The sequence below is a fragment of the Somniosus microcephalus genome, chromosome 3, assembly GCF_052327205.1.
Source record: "Somniosus microcephalus isolate GS21.2 chromosome 3, FLI_Smic_1.0, whole genome shotgun sequence".
Classification (NCBI taxonomy): domain Eukaryota; kingdom Metazoa; phylum Chordata; class Chondrichthyes; order Squaliformes; family Somniosidae; genus Somniosus; species Somniosus microcephalus.
This window is the reverse complement of record NC_140989.1, coordinates 217,272,924-217,294,014: the sequence shown is the minus strand read 5'-3', so window position 1 is coordinate 217,294,014 and position 21,091 is coordinate 217,272,924. Positions and strand designations below refer to the sequence as shown.

The following is a 21,091-nucleotide window of genomic DNA, read 5'->3' as shown; positions in this document are numbered from 1 at the left end:
TGCATGCAGCAAAATCCCACAAACGGCAATGAGATAAGTGATGTTCCTCACTCAAAGGGTTGTGAATCTTTGGAATTCTCTACCCCAGAGGGCTGTGGATGAACAGAAAAACATAAGAAATAGGAGCAGGAGTAGGCCATTTGACCCCTCGAGTCTGCTCCGCCATTCAATAAGATCATGACTGATCTTCTACCTCAACTCCACTTTCCTGCACTATCCCCATATATCCTTGATTCCCTTAATATCCAAAAATCTATCAATCTCTATCTTGAATATACTAAAGGACTGAGCCTCCACAGCCCTCTGGGGTAGAGAATTCCAAAGATTCACCACCCTTTGAGTGAAGAAGTTTCTCCTCTCAGTCCTTATTCTGAGACTGTGACCCCTGGTTCTAGACTCCCCAGCCAGGGGAAACATCTTTCCTGCATCTACCCTGTCGAGCCCTGTAAGAATTTTGTATGTTTCAATGAGATCACCTCTCATTCTTCTAAAACTCTAGAGAATATAGGCCTAGTCTACTCAATCTCTCCTCATAGAACAATCCCCCCATCCCAGAAACCAGTCTGGTGAACTTTCGTTGCAGTCCTGTCTATATTCCCTTGAAGCTCTTTGCATCCTCTTCACAACTTACATTCCCACCTAGCTTTGTATCATCAGCAAACCTGGATTGATTACATTTGGTCCCCTCATCCAAATCATTGATATAGATTGTGAATAGCTGAGGCCCAAGCACTGATCCTTGCGGTACTCCAGTAGCTACAGCTTGCCAACCCGAAAATTACCCGTTTATTCCTACTATCTGTTTTCTGTCCGTTAACCAATCCTCAATCCATGCTAGTATTTTACCCCCAATCCCATGAGCCCTAATTTTGTTTAATAACCTCTTGTGTGGCATCTTATTGAATACCTTCTGAAAATCCAAATACACCACATCCACTGGTTCCCCCTCATCTATTCTGCTATTTACAACCTCAAAAAACTCTAACAGATTCGTCAAACATGATTTCCCTTTCATAAATCCATGTTGACTCTACCCAATCTTCTTATTTTCTAAGTGCCCTGTTACCACTTCCTTAATAATAGATTCTAGCGTTTTCCCTACTACTGATGTCAGGCTAACTGGTCTGTAGTTCCCCGTTTTCTCTCTCCCCTTTCTTAAATAGTGGGGTTATATTTTCTACCTTCCAATCCGCGGGAACTGTTCTAGAATCTATGGAATTTTGGAATATGTCAACCTATGCATCCACTATCTCTATAGCCACCTCTTTCAAAACCCTAGGATTTAAGCCATCAGGTCCAGGGGATTTATCGGCTTTCAGTCCCATTAATTTCTCTGGTACTATTTTTTTACTAATATTAATTTATTTCAGTTCCTCATTCTCGCTAGATCCTTGGTTCGCCACTGTTTCTGGGAAGCTTTTTGAATCTTCTTCTGTGAAGACAGATACAAAGTATTTGTTTAATTTCCCTGCCATTTCCTTATTCCCTATTATAATTTCTCCTGTCTCAGCCTATAAGGGACCCACATTTACCTTCGCTAATCTTTTCCTTTTTACATATCTATAGAAGCTTTTACAGTCTGTTTTTATGTCTCTCACTAGTTTACTCTCATATTCTATTTTCCCTTTATCAATTTCCTGGTCCTCCTTTACTGAATTCTAAAATCCTCCCAATCCTCAGGCTTACTATTTTTGGCAACATTATAAGCCTCTTCCTTTGATCTAATACTATCTTAAACTTCTCTTGTTAGCCACGGTTGGACCACTTTTCCTGTGGAGTTTTTGTGCCTTAAAGGAATGTATATTTGTTGTAAATTATGTATTAATTCTTTAAATGCTAGCCATTGCTTATCTACCATCATATCTTTTAATGTAGTTTCCCAATCTACCTTAGCCAACTCGCCCCTCATATCTGCATAGTTTCCTTTGTTTAGATTTAAGACCCTAGTTTTGGATTTAGCTAAATCACTTTCAAACTCAGAATAAAATTCTATCATATTATGGTCAGTCTTCCCTAAAGACCCCTTTACTACAAGGATGCTCAGTCGTTGAGTATATTCAAGACAGAGATCGATAGATTTTTGAATACTAAGGGAACCAAGGGATATGGGGATAGTGCGGGAAGGTGGAGCTGAGGTAGAAGATCAGCCATGATCTTCTTGAATGGCTGAGCAGGCTGGATGGCCTACTCCTGCTCCTATTTCTTATGTTCTTATGTTTTAGTGATATCCGTTGAGGGATAAATGATGGCCAGGACGCCGGGGAGAACTAGTTTGCTTTTCTTCAAATAGTGCCGTGGGATCTTTTACGTCCACCTGAGAGGGCAGATGGGTCCTCAGTTTAACATCGCATCCAAAAGACTGCACCTCAGACAGTGCTGCACTCCCTCAGTACTGCACTGGAGTGTCAGTCTGGATTACATGCTCAAATCTCTGGAGTGGGACTTGAACCAACGATCTTCTGACTCGGGCGAGGCACTCGGCTATCACTGAGCCATGGCTGACATCTACAAATGTAAAGCTGGAGGAGAGCGGGCTGAGGCTGTGGAGGAGTACAAAGAGGAGGGCGAGCGACAGGTTAAGGGGACAGGGAGCCAGTCAGTCAATGAGGCTGCAGGTGCTTGGTGAGGGACAGCTGAGATTTGAACACGTTGGAGTCGAGCAATGAGACCAGGGTATCAATGGATGGAAGGTCATGTTCCAACCTGAGTGGCGGCCAGCTATTTGACTATGGCTTGCATCACCTGCTACCCTCGCCTGACAGCCATACGCCTGTGCTCTCCACCAGGCATAACCGGATAGTAAACATAGAAACATAGAAGATAGGAGCAGGAGTAGGCCAATCGGCCCCTCGAGCCTGCTGCGCCATTCAATGAGATCATGGCTGATCATCCAAATTCAGTACCCTGTTCCTGCCTTCTCTCCATATCCCTTGATCCCTTTAGCCTTAAGAAATATATCTAACTCCTTCTTGAATATATTTAATGAATTGGCCTCCACTGCCTTCTGTGGTAGAGAATTCCACAGGTTCACCACTCTCTGGGTGAAGTAATTCCTCCTCATCTCTGTCCTAAATGGCTTACCCCTTATCCTTAGACTGTGACCCCTGGTTCTGGACTCCCCGGCTATCGGGAACATCCTTCCTGCATCTAGTCTGTCTAGTCCTGTTAGAATTTTATAAGTTTCAATGAGATCCCCTCTCATTCTTCTAAACTCCAGCGAGTATAAGCCCAATCGACCCAATCTCTCCTCGTACGTCATTCCTTCCATCCCAGGTATCAGTCTGGTGAATCTTCGCTGCACTCCCTCCATGGCAAGAACATCCTTCCTCAGATAAGGCGACCAAAACTGCACACAATACTCAAGGTGTGGTCTCACCAAGGCCCTGTACAACTGCAGCAAGACATCCTTGTTCCTGTACTCGAACCCTCTCGCTACGAAGGCCAACATACCATTTGCCTTCTTAACCGCCTGCTGCACCTGCATGCTTACCTTCAGCGACTGGTGCACAAGGACACCCAGGTCTCGTTGCACTTCCCCTTCTCCCAATCTATTGCCGTTCAGATAATAATCTGCCTTCCTGTTTTTGCCACCAAAGTGAATAACCTCACATTTATCCACATTATACTGCATCTGCCATGCTTCTGCCCAATCACCCAACCTGTCCAAATCATACTGGAGTTTCTCGGCATCCTCCTCACAGCACACACGCCCACCCAGCTTTGTGTCGTCTGCAAACTTGGAGATATAACATCTAGTTCCCTCGTCTAGATCATTTATATATATTGTGAATAGCTGGGGTCCTAGGACGCAGCAGACACAATGGGCCGAAGGGCCTCTTTCTGTGCTGTAAAACTCTGTGACTCTATGACCGATCCCTGTGGTACCCCACTAGTCACTGCCTGCCACTCGGAAAAAGACCCGTTTATTCCAATTCTTTGCTTCCTGTCTGCCAACCAGTTCTCTATCCAAGTCAGTACCTTGCCCCCAATCCCATGTGCCTTAACTTTACACGCTAATCTCTTATGCGGGACCTTATTGAAAGCCTTCTGAAAGTCCAAATACACCACATCCACTGGTTCTCCCTTATCTATTCTACTAGTTACATCCTCAAAAAATTCCAGTAGATTAGTCAAGCACAATTTACCTTTTGTAAATCCATGATGACTTTGTCCGATCCTGTCACTGTTTTCCAAGTGCTCTGCTATTACATCTTTTATAATGGACTCTAGCATTTTCCCCACTACTGATGTCAGGCTTACCAGTCTATAATTCCCCGCTTTTTCTCTACCACCTTTTTTGAATAGTGGGGTAACATTAGCTACCCTCCAATCCATGAGTTCCAGAGTCTATTGAATTTTGGAAGATGATCAGCAATGCATCTACTATTTCTAGGACCACTTCCTTAAGTACCCTAGGATGTAGATTATCAGGCCCTGGGGATTTATCGGCCTTCAATCCCGTCAATTTCCCTACAAATACTGATTTCTTTCAGTTCGTCTCTCATTAGACCCTATGTTCCCTGACATCTCTGGGAGGTTATTTGTGTCCTCCTTTGTGAAGACAGAACCAAAGTATGTATTTAATTGGTCTGCCATTTCTTTGTTCCCCATTATAAATTCCCCTGATTCTGACTGCAAGGGACCTACGCTTGACTTCACCAATCTTTTTCTCTTCACATATATCTATAAAAGCTTTTACAGTCAGTTTTTATGTTCACTGCAAGCTTACTCTCATACTCTATTTCCCCCCCTCTTAATTAATCCCTTTGTCCTCCTTTGCTGAATCCAAAACTGCTCCCAATCCTCAGGTTTACTGCTTTTTCTGGCCAATTTATATGTAGGACATATGTGGATCTTATGCTATCCCTAATTTCCCTCGTTAGCCACGGTTGAGTTACATTTTTTGTTTTATTTTTATGCCATACAGGGATGAACAAATTCTGTAGTTCATCCATGTGACCTTTGAATGTTTGCCATTGCCTATCCACCGTCAACCCTTTGAGTAACATTCCCCAATCAATCCTACCCAACTTGCGCCTCATACCATCGTAGTTTCCTTTATTTAAATTCAGGACCCTAGTCTCTGAGTCAACTAATTCACTCTCCATCTTAATGAAGAATTCTATCATATGATTGCTCCGACCCAAGGGGCCTCACACAACAAGGTTGCTAATTAATCCTTTCTCATTATATAATACCCAGTCTAAGATGGCCTGATCTCTAGTTGGTTCCTTGACATATTGGTCCAGGAAACCATCCCGTATACACTCCAGGAATTCCTCCTCCACAGTATTGTTACTAATTTGGTTAGCCCAATCTATATGTAGATTAAAGTCACCCATGATAATGATGCTCTCAATGAGAGTGGTGCGGGAGCCTAAATGTGGCGAGGTTGGAACAGGAGAGGGAGTCGAAGTGAATGGTCACGGGTGGGGTCAGGTGTTCCCACTCGCGGGCAAAACACTGGTGTTCAGCAGAAGGAGCCACCAGATACATGTTTGGTCTCCCCAAGGTAGGGGAGCCTGCACTGCCATAATGAATATCGTGGGGGTGAAATTGGACGTGGGCGGCACACCGAACAGGTGGTATCTCATTAGCCGCCCGTATACACTCCGCTATTTAGTTGCATTGATTTTAAAGAACTGAATATCGGGTGTGTCATACACTGGGCAGCAGATGGAACTCCATCTGTCTTGCAGCCCTGTCCCTGTCCAATTTCGCCCACATCTGTTCAACTGGAGCAGGTGCAAGGTGAGGCGCATCCAAAACAGCCATATGGGCAGAAGAAGCCAAAATGGGGGTGGCTGGAGATTCACCTGCAAAGCAGAGGGGGGAGAGGAGGGGAGGACGAGCTTGCTACCAGGATCACATAGATGATGGAAGGTGACCTGGCTGGGGGTAGGGGAGGGGCGGGGCTGGAGGTGGAAGGACCTTGTTTTTGTGAGAGGAGGGAGAGCTTGTGAAATGGGGCGGCCACATTTGGGGCCTCTTCACAGGCCTCCACTGTCACTAGGGCTGCAGCGAGAGCTCTACCAGTGCCCTTGGGCTAGGGAAGGCATAATGGCCAACTGGTTGAGAGCTGGTGATCTCCACTGGAAGCATATGGGCAAGGGCAGGACAGGGCCAGGCGAATTCAGGATGGAACTGGACAGGGTCGGGTGAGGGCAGGGTAGGATTGGTGAGGACAGGACAGGACTGAGCTGCGATGTCCTCCTCCATTGGAGAGCTTCTCAAAGCTCATACATGAAAAATGGCCACTTGGGTGAAGTGCTGTCAGGGAACGACATCCATGGAACCATATCCCAGAGAGGGGTTCAGAAGAGGGCGAAAGCCCAAAGAGCTAGCTTCTGGGCTTTTAACCCTATTACCCCCTTAGTTTCTTTACTGTTCCTGTACATTTCTAACACTGAATTCTTTTCTTCCTGCAGACTCCACAATACAAGTGAATTCCACATCTATGAACTCACCACCCCCGCACTCAACGGTGAACTCAATGGTTGGCCATCATTCAATGATCGGATCCTCACGCTCTCTCACCTCCCCCATGGGGAACTTAGCTTCCCCAATGAACGGATTGGGATCTCCATATCCAGTCATCACGTCATCAATAGGCTCCCCCCCGGTGTCCTTACCATCCACTCCGGGCATTGGCTATGGACCGCTCGGTAGTCCCCAGGTAAGACCTTTACCAGTTCAAGGGTTGCCAGTTTAAGGGTCATCTCGGACAAATAAATGGACCAAGTCTAAATGTGCTGTCACTATAAGCTGTAGAACTGTTGGAGGTGGGAAGTGCTGACATTGGAACATAGGTACAGCCATTCAGCTTCTTGAGCCTCTTCCACCATTCAATTAGAGTATGGCTGATCTGTACCTTAACCCCATCTACTTGCCTTGGTTCCATATCCCTTAATTACCCTTGTTATCAATCTCAGTTTTGAAATTTTCAATGGACCCCCAGCCTCAAAAGCTTTTTTGGGGAGAGAGTTCCAGATTTCCACGAACCTTTGTGTGAAGAAGTGCTTCCTGAGATCACCCCAGAATGGTCTACCTCTAATTTTAAGGTTCTGGACTCCCCCACTAGAGGAAATAGTTTCTGTCTATCTGCACTATCAACTCCTTTAATCATCTTGAACACTTCGATCAGATCACCCCTTAATCTTCTAAACTCGAGGGAATACAAGCCTAGTCTATTCAACCTGTCCTCATAATTTAACCCTTTTAGCCCTGGTTTCATTCTGGTGAATCTGCGCTGCACCCCCTCCAAGGCCAATATATCTTTCCTGAGGTGCGGTGCCCAGAACTGAACGCAGTACATAGAATGATAGAAAGTTACAGCACGGAAGGAGGCCATTTTGGCCCATCATGTCCGCGCTGGCCAACAAACAGCTATCCAGCCTAATCCCACTTCCCAGCTCTAGGTCCATAGCCCTGCAGGTTAGAGCATCCCAAGTGCACATCCAAGTACTTTTTAAATGTGTTTCGGGTTCCTGCCTCTACCACCCTTTCAGGCAGTGAGTTCCAGACCCCCACAACCCTCTGGGTGAAGAAATTTCCCCTCAAACCCCCTCTAAACCTTTCACCAATTACTTTAAAACTGTGCCCCATGGTTTTTGACCCCTCTGCTAAGGGAAATAGGTCCTTTCTATCCACTTTATCTATGCCCCTCATAATTTTATACACCTCAATAAGGTCTCCTCTCAGCCTCCTCTGTTCCAAGGAAAACAGATCCAACCTATCCAGTCTTTTCTCATAGCTAAGATTCTCTACTCCCGGCAACATCTTTGTAAATCTCCTCTGTACTCTCTCTAGTGCAATCACATCTTTCCTGTAATGTGGTGACCAGAACTGCATGCAGTACTCTAGCTGAGGCCTAACTAGTGTTTTATACAGTTGAAGCATAACCCCCCTGCTCTTGTATTCTATGCCATGACTAATAAAGACAAGCATTCCGTATTCCTTCTTAACCACCTTATCTACCTGATCTGCTACCTTTAGGGATCTGTGGACATGCACTCCAAAGCCCCTTTGTTCCTCTACACTACTCAGTGTCCTACCATTTAATGTGTATTCCCTTGTTAGCCCTCCCCAAATGCAAAGGGTTCTCCCTCCCAGATCACTCAAAACCTGAATAGCTGTGATGTTACAAGCTGCTCAGCAGTGCCCCTTTAAGGAACCAATCTGAGTGTAATTTGTGTGGGACTGGTACCCAGGTGTCGTCATGATTATTGTGCAAGATATTGCAGGAAGGCTTCCCCCCGCCCCTTGACTTGCATGTGGCTGGTGTGTCTCTCTTATTTAATGTGAACTCTGTTCCCTGAGCTCAGCCCACGTGGGCACATTATATAACAATCACTCAGCTGCAGGGCACTTGACACCGATCCCAGCAGCTGAATCCCCAGTCTCCGAGTCAGACAAACACGGCATCACCTAACCCACAGAATGCGCATCCACACCAGGTCCCATTCACCTGTCACCCCCTGTGCTCGCTCACCTACATTGGCTCCCGGTCCGGCAACGCCTCGATTTTAAAATACTCATCCTTGTTTTCAACTCCCGCCCCCCCCCGCCGGCGCCCATGGCTTCGCCCCTCCCTATCTCTGTAATCTCTTTCAGCCCCACAACCCCCCGAGATATCAGCGCTCCTCCAATTCTGGCCTCTTGCGCATCCCTGATTTTAATCGCCTTCAGCTGCCGAGGCCCCAAGCTCTGGAATTCCCTCCCTAAACCTCTCTACCTCTCTCTCCTCCTTTTAAGACGCTTCTTAAAACCTACCTCTTTGACCAAGCCTATCCTAATATATCCTTATGGCCATCTGCTCTAATATCTCCTTATGTGGTTCGGTGTCAAATTTTGTTTGATAACGCTCCTGTGAAGCACCTTGGGACCTTTTACCACGTTGAAGGCGCTATATAAATACAAGTTGTTGTTGTTAATGCCAGGTCAGAGTGGCTACCATTTGCCACCCTGCAGCGGGAGGGCGCAGGCTGCATTCCTCCTCCTCCTCCTCCCACACCACTCTAGGCTGCTCTGTGACGGGGAAAGCTCCCCAGAGTCGTGGCTCAATGGGTAACACTCTCGCCTGTAAGTCCGAAGGTTGTAACTTAAAGTCCCGCTCCAGAGACTTGAGCACAAAATCTAGGCTGACACTCCAGTGCAGTGCTGAGGGAGTGCTGCACTCTCAGAGGTGCTGTCTTCCAGATGAGACGTTAAGCTGAGGCCCCAGCTGCTCCCTCAGGTGAATGTCCTTCTGCAGGTGTTAGTAGCATATTCTGAAGGATGCTGTCTAGAGTCCTGAGGAGAGTTACTTGCCACGTAGGAATACTTGGATTAACTGACCATTCCTTTGCAAGTTCGTCAGAGTAACCCTACACCAGCTAATGGAGCCTCTCTTGTACTCAACGTGACGAGTTAATTTACTACCCCGGCTGGGGACCATTAAATTTAATTAATGCAGTCCGTTGCTCACACAGAGAGAGAGAGAGAGAGAGAGAGAGGAATTATGAATGTAGGTTTTGTTTTCAGCAGGCTTTAGTTAGGAGATCAGAGTCTGCGTTTACATGGAATGGGAGGGTCACGTGATTACAGTATTGTTCAGTACTACGCATTCAGTCAATAAACCGGTTATCGGCACAAATCATTCTGTTTCCTCTCAAGTTACTCACTCCACCTGGCTCTGACAGCTCTGCCACTCGGTACCTGTCCAGAGGGTCACCAGCGACCCCTGTAGCCAGCCAGGCGTGACTGCATGTCCCAGGTACTAATCTCCTCTCCTCTCCTCAGGCCAGTCCACACCGGGAGCTGAAAAACCAAGTGAATAAAAAAACAACACTGTCTTGCTTCATCGCTGCACATTTAATGTTAGCTCTGTACCCAGGGTCGCTGCTCGAGGCTTCATTCAGCCCCTGAGCTCATTGAGACAGGAGTACCACACCCCCTACTTGGCATCTGGGACACGACCTGTTAATACAGCAATGTGAGACAGGTCTGGACACTCTGACACCACCTGTTAAGACAGCAGTGTCAGACACCACCAGCACCCTGATAGAACTGATTGAGTAAACCAGGGCGATGCAATGACTTTGATCGTACGGGCAATGATTCTGAGAGCCATGGGGAGGGGACAAAGAGCCCCAATCCCTGGGTGCCCTCTCGCTCCTGATCTTGGCTGTTTCTGAGCTGTTGCAAGTGGACAAAGTCTCTGTCGCCTCTTGACTGCCCACAGGCTGCATTAACGAAGGCCCAGGGAGATGCCAATCGACTCTCCTCCAGAGATTTGAGCACATAATCCAGACTGACACTCCAGTGCTGTACTGAGAGAGTGCTGCACTGTCGGAGGTGCTGTCTTTTGGATGAGACGTTAAAGCAAGGCCCCGTCTGCTCTCTCAGGTGTACGTAAAAGATCCCATGACACTATTTCAAAGAAGAGCAGGGGAGTTCTCCCCGGTGTCCTGGCCAATATTTATCCTTCAACCAACATCACTAATACAGATTATCTGGTCGATATCACATTGCTATTTGTGGGATCTTGCTATGCACAAATTGCCTGCTACGTTTCCTACATTACAACAGTGACTACACTTCAAAAAATTACGTAATTGGCTGTAAAGCAGTTTGGGATGCCCTGAGGGTGTGAAAAGTGTGACATAATGCACTTTCTTTCTTTCTCTCTTTTTCCCTCTCTCTCTCTCGCTCGCTCTTTGACCAGGCCTTTGGGGACGGAATAACTTACGAGTTCAAACAAAAAGATGGAGCAAAGCAGCCTGTATCTTGTGGAATGAACTGCATTAGTAAAACATACTGCGGCTAACACATCTCTTAGATAATAACTCTGACAGGGCTCTAGCGAGATCCTGTGCTGAGTTTGCAGACTTTGCTGAGCCATAAATCATATCACAGCGCAATACAATACTCTTGGGCACATAGTCCAGTCTATTATCTGCACATACATCCCGTTTGGAGTATTTGTCCAGTGCAGTGTTACAACTGCGAGATACTTGGCAGATAGTCAACATCCTGAAGTGACCAAGTGCTAGGTCGTCACTAACCACAGTCTAACAGCCCATCTCCTCCCTCAGGCAGTTAACCGAACATGATTTGACACTCCTCAGTGCTGCACTGATTGCATGTCAGCACGGCAGCTGTCCTGCCCCAGTAAGTTTTGGGGAGGGGGAGTAAGTGCAGCCCCTGCCATGGTACTGAGGGCACCTGCTTTGACCTCTAGCATGCGCAGCGTGCCGAGTGGTGGGGCCGCTACAGTTGATGTGGATACCTAGACATGCATACAGAAGGAAGGAAAGCAAAAAGTCAGCAAGGATTGCTGGAGCATCTGTATGTGTGTGCACATGCGTGTGTCTGTGCGCACGTGTGTGTGTGCGCATGTGTAGTTCCACCAGAATCAGGCGGCATAGTCAAGTTACCACACTTTGTTCCGGCCCTACTGCCACGCTCCTGTCTGTTGGACTGGGAACATTCAGGAAGGGCTGTGCAACTTAAGCAGTGGGTAGCACTCTTACCTCTGAGCCAGCAGGTCGTGGGTTCGAGCCCCACTCCAGAAACTTGAGCCCCATAATCCTGGCTGATGCTCCAATACAGTACTGAGGGAGTGCTGCACTGTCAGAGGTACTGTCTTACAGATGAGACGTTAAGCCATCTGCACTCTCCGGTTGATGTACAAGATCCCACAGCACCATTTGAGCAAGTCTCTTAGCCAACATTCACCCGACACCAATCAAAAACAGACTAACTGGTCAGTCATCTCTTTCAGAGTTTGCAGGATCTTGCTGAGCACAACTTGGCTGCCGAGATTTGACACCAAAACACCTGTGCGCTTCACAAGTAGTCCCGAAGCACTTTGGGACATCCCAAAGACACGAGGAGGTGCTGTATAAAAGCGTTCTTACTTTCTTAAGTTTCTTCCCGGCGGAACTTTCTGGAAGTCGTAAAACGCCATCGGGCTTTCTACCGACCAGTTGGGATGTTACTACCTGAAGCATGAAGAGTTGGTCAGGTTGGACCTGCCCTTGCTGTTGGCTGGGTTAATTCCATTAGCGAATAATGTAAAATGAAACGGGTCCCCACAGAGCTGTGAGCTGCAATATCCCAGTGCTGACATTAAATGTCATCTTTCATCCTCATTTGGCATCAAATCAATAGTTAATGTGGAAACTGTCACGCAGAAAGAAAAAAAAATCTGACAATGTTGCAGACACAGCGGTAAATATTTTATTAACCCTCTGGTTTCCTCTCATTAAACTTCATCCTCCTTGTGCTGGTTTCCAGCACTGCGGAACTCTCTCAGGGTGGTTCACCAGGCCTTGGAGGGAGGGCACGATCGAGCAGCCTATGGGAAGGGCCAAGGGCCCGCAGTTAGCATTACCAACCCTCCAGAATTGCCCTGGAGTCTCCATGAATTGAAGACTGAGCTCCAGGACACTGCTGCGAGCAAGAAGCCTTGGGGATCAATCATAGTGGCTTTATAAAAAAATTTATATATTTCTTTCAATACTTATTAGTTATAAAAATGTTGGAGTTAGATAAGAAAAGGGGGTTTATTGCAAGGGAGTTGGAGTACAAGAGTAAGGAAGTTTTGCTACAATTGTACATGGCTTTGGTGAGACCACACCTGGAATACTGTGCACAGTTTTGGTCTCCTTCTCTAAGGAAGGACATACATGCCTTGGAGGTGGTGCAACGAAGGTGACTCAGAGACTAGGGTCCTCAATTTAAATAAAGGAAACTACGATGGTCTGAGGAGCGAGTTGGGTAGGCTTGATTGGGGAATGGCACTCAAAGGGTTGACGGTGGCTAGGCAATGGCAAACATTCAAAGACCGAATGGATGAACTACAGAATTTGTTCATCCCAGTTTGGCATAAAAATAAAACAAAAAAGGTGACTCAACCGTGGCTAACAAGGGAAATTAGGGATAGCATAAGATCCAAGGAGACGACATATAAATTGGCCAGAAAAAGCAATAATCCTGAGGATTGGGAGCAGTTTAGGATTCAACAAAGGAGGACAAAGGGATTAATTAAGAAAGGGAAAATAGAATATGAGAGTAAGCTAGCAGGGAACATAAAAACTGACTGTAAAAGCTTTTATAGATATGTGAAGAGAAAAAGATTGGTGAAGTCAAGCGTAGGTCCCTTACAGTCAGAATCAGGGGAATTTATAATGGGAAACAAAGAAATGGCAGACCAACTAAATTCATACTTTGGTTCTGTCTTCACAAAGGAGGACACAAATAACCTCCCAGAGATGCCAGGGAACATAGGGCCTGATGAAAGGGTGGAACTGAAAGAAATCAGTATTTGTAGGGAAATGGTGTTTGGAAAATTGATGGGACTAAAGGCCGATAAATCCCCAGGGCCTGATAATCTACATCCCAGGGTACTTAAGGAAGTGGCCCTGGAAATAGTAGATGCATTGCTGGTCATCTTCCAGAACTCGATAGACTCTGGAACAGTACCCATGGATTGGAGGGTAGCTAATGTTACCCCACTATTCAAAAAAGGTGGTCGAGAAAAAGCGGGGAATTATAGACCGGTAAGCCTGACATCGGTAGTGGGGAAAATGCTAGAATCTATTATAAAAGATGTAATAGCAGAGCACTTGGTAAGCAGTGACAGGATCGGACAAAGTCAACATGGATTTACAAAAGGTAAATCATGCTTGACTAATCTACTGGAATTTTTTGAGGATGTAACTGGTAAAATAGATAAGGGAGAACCAGTGGATGTGGTGTATTTGGACTTTCAGAAGGCTTTCGATAAGGTCCCACATAAGAGATTAGTGTGCAAAATTAAGGCACGTGGGATTGGGGGCAAGGTATTGACTTGGATAGAGAACTGGTTGGCGGACAGAAAGCAAAGAGTTGGAATAAACGGGTCGTTTTCCGAGTGGCAGGCAGTGACTAGTGGGGTACCGCAAGGATCGGTCCTAGGACCCCAGCTGTTCACAATATATATTAATGATCTGGACGAGGGAATTGGATGTAATATCTCCAAATTTGCAGACGACACAAAGCTGGTTGGGAGGGTAAGCTGTGAGGAAGATGTCGTGAAACTCCAGTACGATTTGGACAGATTGGGTGATTGGGCAGAAACATGGCAAATGCACTATAATGTGGATAAATGTGAGGTTATCCACTTTGGTGGCAAAAACAGGAAGGCAGATTATTATTTGAATGGCAATAAATTGGGAGAAGGGGCAAGAGACCTGGGTGTTCTTGTGCACCAGTCGCTGAAGGTAAGCATGCAGGTGCAGCAGGCGGTTAAGAAGGCAAATGGTATGTTGGCCTTCGTAGCGAGAGGGTTCGAGTACAGGAACAAGGATGTCTTGCTGCAGTTGTACAGGGCCTTGGTGAGACTGCACCTTGAGTACTGTGTGCAGTTTTGGTCGCCTTACCTGAGGAAGGACGTTCTTGCCGAGGAAGGACGTTCTTGCCATGGAAGGAGTGCAGCGAAGATTCACCAGGCTGATACCTGGGATGGCAGGAATGACGTATGAGGAGAGGTTGTGTCGATTGGGCTTATACTCACTGGAGTTTAGAAGATTGAGAGGGGATCTCATCGAAACTTATAAAATTCTGTCAGGCCTGGACAGACTAGATGCAGGAAGGATGTTTATGATGGCCGGGGAGTCCAGAACCAGGGGTCATAGTCTAAGGATAAGGGGTAAGCCATTTAGGACTGAAATGAGGAGGAATTTCTTCACCCAGAGAGTGGTGAACCTGTGGAATTCTCTGCCACAGAGGGCGGTGGAGGCCAGTTCATTAAATATATTCAAGAAGGAGTTGGATATATTTCTTAAGGCTAAAGGGATCAAGGGATATGGGGAGAAGGCAGGGACAGGGCACTGAATTTGGATGATCGGCCATGATCTCATTGAATGGCGGAGCAGGCTCGAAGGGCCGAATGGCCGACTCCTGCTCCTATCTTCTATGTTTCTATAGATTGATTCCTGGAATGAGAGGGCTGTCCTATGAGGAGAGATTGTGTAGAATGGGCCTCTATTCTTTGGAGTTTAGAAGAAAGAGAGATTATTTCATTGAAACATACAAGATTCTGAAGGGGATTGACAGGGTAGATGCTGAGAGGTTGTTTCCCCTGGCTGGAGAGTCTAGAACTAAGGGGCATAGTCTCAGGTTAAGGATTAGGCTTTTTAAGACTGAGATGAGGAGGAATTTCTTCACTCAGAGGGTTGTGAATCTTTGGAATTCTCTATCCCAAAGGGCTGTGGATGCTGAGTCATTGAGTATATTCAAAGCTGAGAGAGATAGATTTTTGGACACACGGGGAATCGAGGGATATGAAGATCGGGCGGGAAGTGGAGTTGACTTCGAAGATCAGCCATGATCTTATTGAATGGCGGAGCAGGCTCGAGGGGCCATATGGCCTACTCCTGCTCCTAATTCTTGTGTTCTTATGTTCTTAATAAACTGCTTGACATCCAGCCGAGTAATAAAGAGCCTGTTTGCGTTCCAATTGGTGTAGGGAAGCGGAACACCGTGAAGATGGGTCTGTGTGGCGACCAATGGCGGGAGCATGGGGATGGGGCAGATGAGGGGAAGAGGTCACATGATGAAATATCCAGGATTGGATCCAACCAGAGTTGGCAGTCCCTAGCCACAGTGCAGGATTTCTCTATGGTTGGAGAGGCAGGTAGCGCAAACCAGGACATAACGGATGGGTGAAGCGACACCGAACTTGAGGGTTTTAAAAAGCATGGAGGCGGCCATTCTCTCCATGGCATGACCTGCGACACCAATCCACTAATTTTGGAGCTGGACTCCTCCATCCTCTCCGCTGTTGTGGAGTGTGTGCTTGGCACGTCTGTAAGTACCTTACAAAGCTGCTGCTGTCCCTCTAGAATTCTCCTTTTCATCAACGGCCGGTGAGGTACAACATCTGTGTCTAGCTGAACAGAGCTTGGAGAGGGCTGCGCCCTCCGACACAGACTCTCCACAGTTGTCCCTGCCACCATCTGCTCTTGCTCACTTGTGAAGTGTGAGTCACCAGGTAAAAACCCAACTATCTGTCTAACTGGTCCCATCGAACAGCAACAACAATTTGTATTTATATAGCACCTTTAACATAGTAAAACATCCCAAGGCGCTTCACAGGAGCGTTATCAGACAAAATTTGACACTGAGCCACAGAATTGGGAGAGCGCAGATATCTCAGAGGGTTGTAGGGCTGGAGGAGATTACAGAGCTGGGGAGGAACAAGGCCATGGAGGGATTTGAAAACAAGGGTGAGAATTTTAAAATCGAGGCGTTGCTGGACTGAGAGCCAATGTAAGTTGGTGAGCATGGGAGTGCTGGGTGAACGGGACTTGGTGCGAGTTAGGACTCAGGCAACAGCGTTTTGGATGACCTCAGGTTTATGGAGGATAGAACATGGGAGGCCAGCCAGGAGTGCGTTGGAATAGTAAAGTCTAGAGGTAACTGTTAAATCCGTGGATCTTTAGGTAGTGGTCCTTCAAATAATCGACAGAGACTGCAGAGAAACAATCAGCAGGTGTTTACTGGGTGAGGGTTACTCTAAAACTAAAGTACAGATCCCTGCTCAGGGTTTATATACAGGTGTGGTCACTGCCGGTACTACAGTATACAGGAGCTGTAAAAAGTAGTTCTCCCCTTAAAGGTACATACACTACAATTCCTCCCCTTTTAGATTAACAGTACCATAACATTCATTTAACAATTAACACTTTTAACATGCAGCATTAACTGAAAATAGTCCATTTATAAATTCAGTATTTGGGGCGGCTTCCTGAACCTTTCTGGATAGTGCCTTTCCTGAGTGTCTTGCTCTTGGTGCGGAGGCGATTCTGCCCCCCTGTCGTCGGTTGGTTCATCAGCTTCCGATGCTACTGTTTCTGGGGTAGATGCTACCTGTATGTCGGGTTCATCACCAGGTACGCGAGACATGGGGTTGACTCGTTCCTGTGACGCTAGGATCTGGTCGACATGGCGTCTCACAATGTTCTCCCCAACATCCACTGTGTACATTAGTGGCCCCTGCCGTGTGCATATCGTTCCTGGTTGCCATTTCTCTGTTCAGTAGTCGCGGACCAAGACTGGTTGCCCTACATTGAAGCTCCTTGTCGGCTTCTCATTGATGTGCTGGAATTGCTTATTCTCAACATTTCTTCGTACATTTGGTCTGAGCAAATCCAGACGAGATCTCAACCTTTGGTTAAAGAACATCATGGCCGGGGTCTGGTTGGTAACTGCACGTGTCGCATTTCTGTAGGCTAACAGGAAATTGTCCACCTTATGCTGCAGTGGAATGTCGTCATCGCACATGGCCCTTACTGCCTTTTTAAAGGTTTGTACGAACCTCTCAGCCAATCCATTTGTGGCTGGATGATACGGGGTGGATGTGTAATGCCTTACCCCATTCCTTCTCATAAATTTCCGAAACTCTTCGGACACAAACTGTGGTCCGTTATCAGAGCAAATCTGCTCTGGCAAGCCGTTCCTGGCAAATATGGTCCGTAGGACTGCAATCGTTTTCTCCGTGGTGGTGGAGGACATTTTGATGACCTCAGGCCATTTCGAGTGCGCATCCACGGCTATTAAAAACATTGAGTCCATGAATGGACCAGCAAAATCAATATGCACCCGTTGCCATGGAGATGAGGGCCACTCCCATGGGTGTAGAGGGGCATGTGGTGGTGCATTTTGGACCTTCTGGCATCCTGAGCAGCTCTTTGTCAGGTCCTCGATTTGCTGATCGATCCCCGGCCACCACACATAAGCCCTAGCAAGGCTTTTCATTTTCACCCCTCCCAGATGGCCTTCGTGAAGCTCATTGAGCACTCTCTCCCTTAACTTGGGTGGAATTACCACTCGGGATCAACACATCAAGGTCCCCTGGCATACTGACAGCTGTTCTCTTCTGGATGAGAATGCTGGCAACAGTGAGTCACCATGTGTTGGCCATCCCTTCACCGTCAAATCATATACCCGAGACAGTGTCGGGTCATTTCGGGTCCCCTTCTCTATATCCGCGTTAGTTACTGGCAAGCGTTCAATTATAGTCGAATAAAATATTTCGACAGGGTCCACTGCTGGTGCTTCCTCCGCAGTAGGCAGTGGCAGGCGCGATAGCCCATCAGCGTTTCCATGCTGTTTCGTGCCCTTATACTCTATTTCATATTGGTTCGCCCCTAGAAAAAGGGACCATCTTTGTAGCCGTTGCGCAGTCATCACCGGAACGCCCTTCTTTGGATTAAAGATGGAGACAAGTGGTTGGTGGTCAGTCAGCAAGGTGAACTTCTGCCCGTGCAGATAGTGGTTGAACTTTTTTACTCCCCACACTAGGCTGAGGATCTCCCTGTCAATCTGAGCGTAGTTACGCTCGGCTGAGGTTAGTGACCGAGACGCAAAGGCTACTGGCCTCTCCAAGCCGTCCGGGAATTTGTGCGACAGCACCGCACCAATACCATAGGGTGATGCATCACACGCCAACCGAATTGGTAGTGCTGGGTTGAAATGAGCCAACACCTCTTTTGATGTGATCAATTCTTTGCACTTCTGGAAAGCTCATTTACATTCATCATTCCACTTCCATGGTACCCCCGTTTGCAGTAGGGTGTTCAGTGGGTGTAGTACTGTCGACAAATTCGGCAAGAACTTATCGTAGTAGTTCACCAGCCCGAGGAACAACCTCAGTTGTGACACATTTTCTGGTGCTGGAGCCTTGACTACTGCCTCAATCTTTTTAGGGGACTTATGTAACCCCTCTTCATCAATAACGTGGCCACAATACGAGATCTGCTTCTGGAAAAACTCGCATTTGTGGCGATTAGCTCGGAGCCCATATTCCTTCAATCTAGTGAGCACCTGCTCCAGGTTGGCGAGGTGATCACTGTCATTTTTGCCCGTGACCAGGATGTCGTCCAAATAACACTGGGTCCCTGGAATCCCTTGCAGGACTTGATCCATTGCCCTTTGCCAAATAGCCGGAGCTGATGCTACCCCGAACACCAGCCGGTTGTATTGGTAGAGACCTTTGAGTGTTGATCGTGAGGTGTTGATCGTGAGGTACTGTTTCAAGGCTTCTTCTACCTCCATTTGCAGGTACGCCTGGGCCAGATCAATCTTAGTGAAGCATTTTCCTCCAGATAGCGAGGCGAAAATATCTTCAATCCGCGGAAGCGGATATTGTACCGTGTGAAGGACTGGGTTCACTGTCACTTTAAAGTCCCCACAGATGCGAACCTTCTTTGGTTCCCCAGGCGTATTACTCAACGACCTCTTCATTACAAGAACGATGGGTGTAGCCCACTCGCTCCAGTCCACTTTGGACAGTACTCCTGAACGTTCCAAACCTTCCAGCTCTGCTTCGACGGCTGGGCAGATCGCATATGGTACCGGTCTGGCCTTAAAAAACTTTGGGCTTGCATTTTCCTCTATTTTGATCGTCGCTGTTATGCCTTTTAGTGTTCCGAGTCCCTCCTGGAACACTTCTTGTGCGTCAGTTAGCATTTTTGACAGCCGTCCAGGTGTGACGTCATCATCCTTTTTGGCATCTACAGTCAGTGCTTGTATGGAGTGCCAATCTAGCTGTATCTTCCGGATCCATTCACATCCTAGTAGTGGTGTTCCTCCATCTGGCAATACATATAGGTCCATTTTTGGTGTTTCCTTGCCGTTATATATAACGTTCACCCTTATTTTTCCTTTGATGTAGACCTTTTGCCCCGTGTACGTCTTCAAGACAATCTCTGTATCTCTCAAGGGTATATGTGAGAATAGCCGCTTGTAGTCCCTTTGGTTTATGACTGTTCGGGCTGATCCTGTGTCCAATTCCATTTTCACTTGGACTCCATCTATCTTGAGCGTGACCCAGATAGTTTGGTGATCCTCCATTTTGATTACATTATGTAGTTTCAGACAACCCAGCTCCTTGCTTCCGGAGTCTGTATCACTTTTCTGTTCGTCTGAACTACTCTCCGTCACCTTATGTACCTTTTTGTACTTCTCCTGTGGAGATTTCTTGCTGCTGGTTTTCTTTCCCGACCTGCAGACTCTTGCTATGTGTCCCACACTGTCTGCACACTTGGTCCTTGAACCAACAATCCTTATGGTTGTGTGTTGTTCTGCCGCAGCGATAACACTTCCCTGCTCCATATGACATTTCATTTGTGCCATATTCTTGCGGTCTCCGTTGTATCTCTGCAGCGCCCCGTGCGGCTGCTTCGTGTGATACTGCCATGCTGAAAGCCTTGTCCAGCGTAAGATCCTTTTCTGATAGAAGCCGTTTCTGGGTTCCTTCACTTTGAAGCCCACACACAAACTTGTCCCTTAAAGTATCTGCTAGTCCCGTTCCAAACTGGCAGTGTTTCGATAGCTTGCGCAGTTCCGTTAAATACTCAGCATTACTTTCACCTTTATGCTGGTTCCTTTTGTGGAACTTAAATCTTTGTTATCAGCAGCGGTGTGGGGTTTAAGTGGTCCTGTAGGATTGCCACTATGCTTTCAAAATCCTTTTCCACTGGCTTCTCTGGGGTTACTAGGTTTCGCAGTAAGCCATACGTTTTTGCACCCATGGAATTCAACAATACCAGTGCTTTCCTGGCATCTGGCACTTCATTCGCCTTGCAGTACACTTCTATGCGTTCTACATATGTCGCCCAATCTTCGACTTCATTGTCGAATGCTGTGACACTGCCACTTTTCTGCATCCCTAGGTGTGGTTAGACTGGCTAAAAATGGCGTCTCCCGCGCTCTCCCTTCTTCTCCGCTGGCTCAAAATGTCGTCTCCCGCGCTTCCTTTCTTCTCCGCTGCGGCCCAAATGGCGTCTCCCGCGCTTTCTTTTCTTCCCCCGCGGACGCTGCTCAGCCCTTGAACACCAGCCGCGCTCTGCGCGCTTCTCTCGTTGACGCCGCTCGGTCTTCAACCCTGGCTGCGCCCTGTGCGCTTTACCCTCTCTCGTTGACGCCGCTCGGTCTTCAACCCCGGCTGCGCCCTGTGTGCTTTACCCTCTCTCGTTGACGCCGCTCGGTCTTCAACCCCGGCTGCGCCCTGTGCGCTTTACCCTCTCTCTTACCCGTCGACGCTGCTCGGCCTTTTTCTGTG

General features: G+C 47.1%; 1 protein-coding gene across 4 annotated transcripts in view; it reads left to right on the top strand.

The window, feature by feature from the left end:
- Positions 1-21,091, top strand: part of LOC147121722 (retinoic acid receptor RXR-gamma-A-like) — a 387,129-nt gene that overhangs the window by 214,475 nt on the left and 151,563 nt on the right. For all 4 annotated transcript variants that reach the window (XM_085982171.1, XM_085982169.1, XM_085982172.1 and 1 more), the window contains exon 2: positions 6,429-6,676. In XM_085982171.1, the coding sequence (XP_085838297.1) occupies positions 6,429-6,676 (248 nt within the window). The remainder of the gene's footprint in view (positions 1-6,428; positions 6,677-21,091) is intronic.